The sequence below is a fragment of the Benincasa hispida genome, chromosome 7 (genome assembly GCF_009727055.1).
Source record: "Benincasa hispida cultivar B227 chromosome 7, ASM972705v1, whole genome shotgun sequence".
Lineage (NCBI taxonomy): Eukaryota > Viridiplantae > Streptophyta > Magnoliopsida > Cucurbitales > Cucurbitaceae > Benincasa > Benincasa hispida.
In genome coordinates this window covers 40070542-40077584 of record NC_052355.1, presented here as the reverse complement: position 1 = coordinate 40077584, position 7043 = coordinate 40070542, and the positions used below count along the sequence as shown (strand labels likewise).

The following is a 7043-nucleotide window of genomic DNA, read 5'->3' as shown; positions in this document are numbered from 1 at the left end:
ACTATATTTTTCAATTGGTTCCCACCCATACTCTCATGAGTCGGCTAGAAGGAACCGGCACCAACCTGAGAGAACTCCTGAGCTGCAAGATCGTTGGTCGACGCGGATGGGAAAAGGCCGCACCATCCAGATTTCCTACTGACTGAACCAACAAGGGGTCTTCGACTACGAGAGGTTGGAGTTGGAGATTTTGAGAGAGGTAGACGCCAAAATTGCCACAAAAGAAAAAAAAGGCAATGCACCACTAGGGTGCGTGGAGCTCGCCAAAGAACTACTAAAAACAGATAGTGCCCTCTTCATCAATAACATCACGGTGGAAAAGCTCCCCGAGCACTTCAAGCTCCCACTGGCGACGAATATGAGGATGTAAAATGTATCGCTTGGCCATGGAATTGCATGGGGTTTCAGAAGATAATACTCTATTGCTTTAGTTTTGCCTTTGACAACGACAACGACAATAACTAGTAAAATTATTTCTTCCATGACAAAGTTTAACACGAAAGTAGTTTTTCCAGACTCTAAACCAACCAAGTGTATAAAACAAAAGTGAACACATGAGCAAGAACAAAAGCATGAGCGAGAAAGTGGGCTAGAGCTAGAACAAAAGTGAAAAAAAAATAATTTGAAAAGAGGCTTACTAACATCATTAGAAAGTTTTGTTTTAAAATGTCAATATATTCGCCCCTTTATATCAATGTTGAACTCTCATATGAAAATATCAATGAAAATTTTAACTCACCATGATATATAATTCGATCTTTGTTTTATGTCAGTCAAATTATCCTCAATAATCGTATTATATAGTTTTTTTCATGTGTATTTTTTAACGAATCTTAAACTAATAGTAAAAAGTTCAGAATAAGTCTTTAAATCACCTCAATCAAAAGGATAAAAAGTAAGTTTATTTTTATGTTTTTTAAAGTTCAACCACATATATTGGGGTAAAGATTTGAAAGATGGCAATAGTAGTATCAGTGTGGTATTATTGAGCATATGAGAAAGCAAGAAGTGATCAAGTTCATATTTGTTGTTCTGTTTTGAAGTGATGCTGATCCCCAACAAATTCAGCAAATTTGGCCATATACTCTTCTGGAATACGCACTGGACGATTGTTTTTATTAACCCAAACGGCCGTAGCCTTTGCCTCTAAGATTGCCTATACACAATGCAAAACACAACACATATATTAGTAACTTTAATCCACATCTAATTAAGTTTAATTTCATTACTAACCTCCATATTTGGAAGCTTGAAGATTAAGTGTTGAATGTAGATGCGAACCCTTGAGGTTCCCGACACCCTGACCTTAAGTACAAATCTGTCTCCACTCTATAGTAAGTACTAAATTAATTCAATTTGTATCTTGATTAAAGCAAAATTTCTAATGGTTTATAGTTAGTTTCATACTCTAAGTGGTGAAAGGAAGTTCAAAGACAATTCTGATAGCGCTAAGGAATCCCCTCTCCCAGTAATTGCATCACGACTCACCCCGATCCTTTCTAGCAGTTCGTGGCGACCTGTTTAATAGGATTATCAGCTTAATTCATTAATCAAATCCAACAATTCTAAAAACATAAAGTTTAGTTTAGAGTTTAGACCATGGTAGCAATAATCTGCATAAACAGCATTGTTGACAACACCGAACTGATCCAGCTCATAATCACGAACTTTTAGCTCAAATTCTTGGAACCAATCCATCTTGTAACTCTGACTGCCAATCAATATTGAAGATTTTTAGTATATATCATAATTAGTGGTGATGGAGAAAAGCAGAGTACCTATTGGAAAATGTTTGAGAAACAGAGGTTTTGGTGCAGAAAATTGGCGAAGAAGAAGGGAATTTGGGCTTGGTAGGTGAGAATTGAATCATTGGATTCATGGAAGCTGCTTGAAACTGCAACATATCTTCTAATTTCTCACTTAATTCTCTCCTCGATCCATGAGAATTTGGGGAATGTTAATGTAAGTATTAATAATATGGACATTCTGTTTCTTCTTCATAAACACTTCCAAAACTAATTAGTGTCATTGATTATAATGTCATTATTATTGTAATTAATATCATTTCTAATGCTGATATTTATTTATCAATCAAAACTTTAAATTAAATTACATTTATATGGTTGGCCAAACAAATTAATCTGTTTGATGGAAAATTGCAATGCTTCAACCTAGGGTTAGGATTAGTTTTTTTCAAGTACGCTTAACTTTTTAAGTCTCAGTAATCATTTCGGTTTTTATTTTTGGTTTTTTAAAATTAAATCTATTTCCTTCAATTTTTTATAACGATTTACATCTTTCTTAAATATAATGACTGAATTCTTAACCAAATTTCAAAAACAAAAACTAGTTTTTAAAAGTTTTTTTTTTTTAGTTTTCAAAACTTGGCTTCATTTTTTAAATCATTGATAATAAGTAGATAACAAATAAAGAAATTTGGAGATGAAAGTAATATTTATAGGCTTAATTTTTAAATAATAAAAAAAATAAAAGCCAAATTATTAACAAATTGGGCGTCAGTTTCTAGGATCAAATCACCGTTAATGAAGGTGTATCTCTTTATTATTTTCTCCCAAAATCCTACCGTAGTATCAAATAAAAATTTGTCATATAATTTTGTATGAATTGTATTACACAATTGATTCAACCATTTGCCACTAATTGCAGTTAAATTTTTGTATATACACTCTGGTAAAATAGGATTCATTTAAATGGATTCATTTTAAAAGTTTGGTTAAAAACCATTTTTGGTTCCAAACCTTCCACGTAAGTGATAATTTAGTTCCTAAATATTGATGTATAATTATTTAGTCTTGAATTTTCAATTTTGTAACAATTTAGATCTTGAACTTTAGTATGTAACAATTTAGTCTTTATACTACAAAATATATAACGATATGGTCTCTATTATTGAAATTAGTGTTAAGATTTAATAAGAGACCCAATATACTTATAAGCTACAAAGTCTACATCGTAAAAGACTGAAAGTTTAGGAACTAAATTGTTCCAAATTTATGAATATGAGGATTAAATCGTTCCAAACCAAAGTTCATAGATTAAATTATTACATTCATAAAAGTTTAGGGACAAAATATTTTTTACCCAATAGCTAAGAAGTGCTAATTAATAAATATTTAATAGTTAATTGACTATACTGTGATCTTCCCGATTAATTATCAATGCATAACAAAAACTCAAATATCCTCAACCGATACGGGTTTGCCTAGGGTTTGTCGTCGCTGCTTCGTTCGATATGGGTAGGGAGCCGTTGTTTCGTCTTTGCCAGTCGTCGGTTCGCGCCAAAAGCTTCTGCAAAAGCTTTCGTCTTCGCCTGGATTGACAGAAGTTGCTACAAAAGCTTCTTTGCTGCTTCTACGTCTGACAGAAGTTGCGTTCCTGTATTCCTGCCGCCGTGCCGCCGGTCATCTGGGTTCCTGGATCCGTAGATGTGTTCAAAGGCCGTCGTCGACTGACTGGTAAAGGAGCTTGCAACTTGTTGACTGGTAGGTTCGAAGCTGTAGAGGTGTCCGTGGTCGACTGGTAGGTTGGGTTCTGTTGGTTGGCAAACGGTGATCTTATTGAGGTGTGGGTTTAAAACGGTGAGAGTTGGTGATGATGTTGCATAAGTGGTCGCCTCTAAGACTGAAGGAGAAGAATGGAGGGCGAGTTGCTCGTCAACCCTTTCATCTGCATAGACCGGAGATCAATGTGGGAGTGGGTGCTCATTCTTCGGAGGTAAAGGATTTTGGATTGTCTGACGGTCGCTCTGAGGAAGGTGAAGGGTCTGGTTTGGGGAGTGTTAGGTTGAAGAAGGAAATTCGGGTTGTGAGGGTTGAACCAGGTGGGTTGGGTATTGGGTTAGTTGATGGGCAGGAAATGAAAGGGATGTCTGGGAGCCTTGAGGATGTTGGGGGCCCAGATGAAAACCGGGTTGTGAGGGGTGTTGAGGTGGTCCTTAAGGAAGTTGGATTGAGTGTGCCTGATAGGAATGGGCTGAGGCTGAGTGAAGGGAGTGGAATGGTGCAGGGGGAGCTGGGGAAAGGTTCGATAGGCGTGGGGGTGGGCCGCATGGTGTTGGGTCAGAGTTGGGAGGCTTGGGGTGGCAGAAGTCAGATAGTAAGGAGGTTTCACGGGCTGGGCTTTGTGGAAGTGAGGATCGTTTGGTGGACACTCAGGTTCTTTGTGAGCGAGAGGAGTCGGTTCCTAAAACCGATTTAGCTAGGGGGTTTAGTCCAAAGGTGGTTCCGTTGGAGAAGGGGTATGGTTCTGGTTCTGGTGTGAAAGAGGGAAATTCGTGGGCAGGCCTTTTTGGGTCTAAGTTGAGGAGTAATTTGGAGTTCATTCCCCCATTAGTTGAAAATGATAAAGTTATCGTTGAACCTTGTGAGGAGATTATTGATGAGGGTGTCTGTATGTGGGAAAAATCTCTGGTTGGTCAGTTTTTGGATGCCAAACTCCCGCATTCTGTTATTTGTCGTCTTATTCAGAGAATTTGGGGACGTGTAGAGATGCCAACTATTACCTTGTTGGATAACGGTTTTATTATCTTTAAATTTCAGAAGGTAGAGTCACGGGATTGGGTGCTGGAGAATGGTCCATGGCACTTGGGTAACAAGCCCATCTTATTACGACAGTGGTCTCCAGGTATTGTTCCTAAAACCTTTATTTTTTATTCTGTTTCTATTTGGATTTAATTGGAGCATGTTCCCTTGGAGTTGTGGACGGATAGAGGTTTAGCAATGTTAGCTAATGTCGTGGGTAAACCTATCTCTTTTGATGTTGCAACAAGAGAGCGGCGACAGTTATCGTATGCTAGGGTTTGTGTTCAAGTGGATGGTGATTCGTTAATGCCCCCTTCAATCACTGTTAGAATGCGGGGTCAGAAGTTTATTATTCCAGTTGTGTATGAGTGGAAACCTCGTAGGTGTTCTTGTTGTGGTTCTTTTGGGCATACTGAGGCAGTGTGTGAGCAACAGGAAGTGGAGAAAGGTCAGGAGTTATGTATTGTGGCAATCAATGAAGGGTGTTTGGAGGAGAATGGGGGAATCGAGAGTGTGAGTAAGGGGCAGGACTTGGGTATGGGTGCAAAGGGAACTGGCCCAATGGATGAGATTAAGGGCGTGGGGAAGGTTGAAGAGTTTACTATGGTTAGTTGGCGTAGGCGTGATAGAGAAGGTGTAGGGCATAAGGGTGGTAGTGGGTCACCGGGTACGACGCCATTGAAGAGCAGAGTAGTTTATGGGTCCCCCTGGAATAACTGGGTTTGTAAAGCATGTTGATGATCGTAATCAGTTTGATGTTTTGTATGATAAGAAGGGAGACTCGTTGGCATTGGCACTAATGCAGACAGATCCTGATCTGTTGTTTGTTATAGATGGGATGTTCGGGAGTTTGGGCAGAGGCCTAGTGGGAAGTGATAGGTGTGATCTCTTGCAAGATTCATGATTTGGTGTTCCTGGAATGTTAGGGGGTTGAATGACCCTATCAAATGTAGGGTGGTGGCAGACTTTCTAGCTTCCTCATCTGTTACTTTCTGTTGTTTGCTTGCGATGAGGGTTCGTCGTGAGAATTTTGGTATAGTGATGGGTAGGCTTGGTGATGCTTGGAGTTGTGTGTGTAGCTATAGTGTGCAGAGAGTTGGGAGGATCTGGGTGATGTGGAGGAAGAGTGTCTATGATTTTTCCATTGATGTCAGTAGGGATCAATTCATTTCTGGAACCTTAATGGATATTGTATTTAGTGCTAGGGTACATATTGGTGCTGTGTATGCCTCTAATCACGTGAGCGAGAGGAGGAACTTATGGTCTCAGTTGATTGATGTGTGTGCCTCGTGGTAGCTTCCTAGAGTTGTTTTGGGGGATTTTAATGCTATTCGTAGTAGCTCGGAGGATTTTGGTGGTTGCCCTAACTTGGGGGTTTGATAGGGGTGTTATTGGAGGCGGATCTGGTTGAGTTGGGTGTGACAGGTAACTGGTTTACCTGGACTAGTAAACTTCAGAAGAATGGTATCTTGCGCCGTTTGGATCGATGCTTGTCCATTAAGGCGTGGAATGTAGTTTTTCCGTATTCGGAGGTTACGGTTGGTCAGTGAGGATTTCTGATCATAGCCCTCTTCTGGTTTCTACAGGGGAGACGAGGAGTAGGCCGCCTGCTACGTTTCGTTATTTCTCTCATTAGGCTGAGGCAGAGGGTTTTCTTGATACTATCAGGTCAGTGTAGAGAAGGTCTGAGGATGTGTCTCCTATGGTTAGTTTTGTACGAAATTTGAAGGTAGTGAAGCGAGTTTTTCGTACTTCATTTGGTAGGTGTATCTCTGTGTTAGCTTATGAGGTGTGGGCAACTAGGCAGGTTATGGAGGCTGCTCAGGCTGCGGTAGAATGGAATACTGATTCAGAGTCGGTGTGTGCGAAGGCAGCTCGGGCTACTGAGATGTTTTGGTCAGTGGCGAGATTGAAGGAGGCATCCTTCGGTAGAAGGCCAGGGTCAGATGGCTAGAGTTAGGTGATATGAACATAGCTTTTTTTCATCGCTGTCTGTTCGTTCTCATCGCAGCTGTAGTGGTTTGTTTATAGTCATGGATACTGGGGGAACTCACCAGACGATGCATGACAGGGTGGTAGGGGTGGTGGTAGAATTCTTTCGAGGTTGCTTAGGGACTCAGTATGTGGGGTATAGGGATCTTACTACTCGAATTGGGGATATTGTGCAGTTCAGCTGGCCCGATGAGGGGGTGGAGACACTTGGTTGGCCAGTGAGTCGAGAGGAGATACAGAAGGCTTGATTCTCGATGAAGTCTGGGAAGGCTCCTGGGCCTGATGGGTTTTCAGTGGATTTTTACAGAGCTGCTTGGAGTGTGGTTAGGGATGATTTTTGTGGCGTTGTTCTCTTATACACATCTAGATGTGTATAAGAGACAAGTCTGGGAAGGCTCCTGGGCCTGATGGGTTTTCAGTGGATTTTTACAGAGCTGCTTGGAGTGTGGTTAGGGATGATTTTTGTGGCGTTGTGCTGAATTTTTTTTAGACATGTTACCTGCCTGGTGG

The 7043-nt window shown here is 40.4% G+C and overlaps 1 protein-coding gene across 1 annotated transcript; it reads right to left on the bottom strand.

The window, feature by feature from the left end:
• Positions 1-885: 885 nt before the first annotated feature.
• On the bottom strand, positions 886-1936 carry LOC120081944 (acyl-acyl carrier protein thioesterase ATL4, chloroplastic-like). The gene is made up of 5 exons (XM_039037132.1): positions 1779-1936; positions 1599-1711; positions 1408-1517; positions 1234-1329; positions 886-1156 (listed from the first exon to the last, which is right to left on the bottom strand). The coding sequence occupies exons 1-5, from the start codon at positions 1901-1903 to the stop codon at positions 1019-1021; spliced, it is 582 nt and encodes a 193-aa protein (XP_038893060.1). The 5' UTR covers positions 1904-1936; the 3' UTR covers positions 886-1018.
• Positions 1937-7043: the final 5107 nt, after the last annotated feature.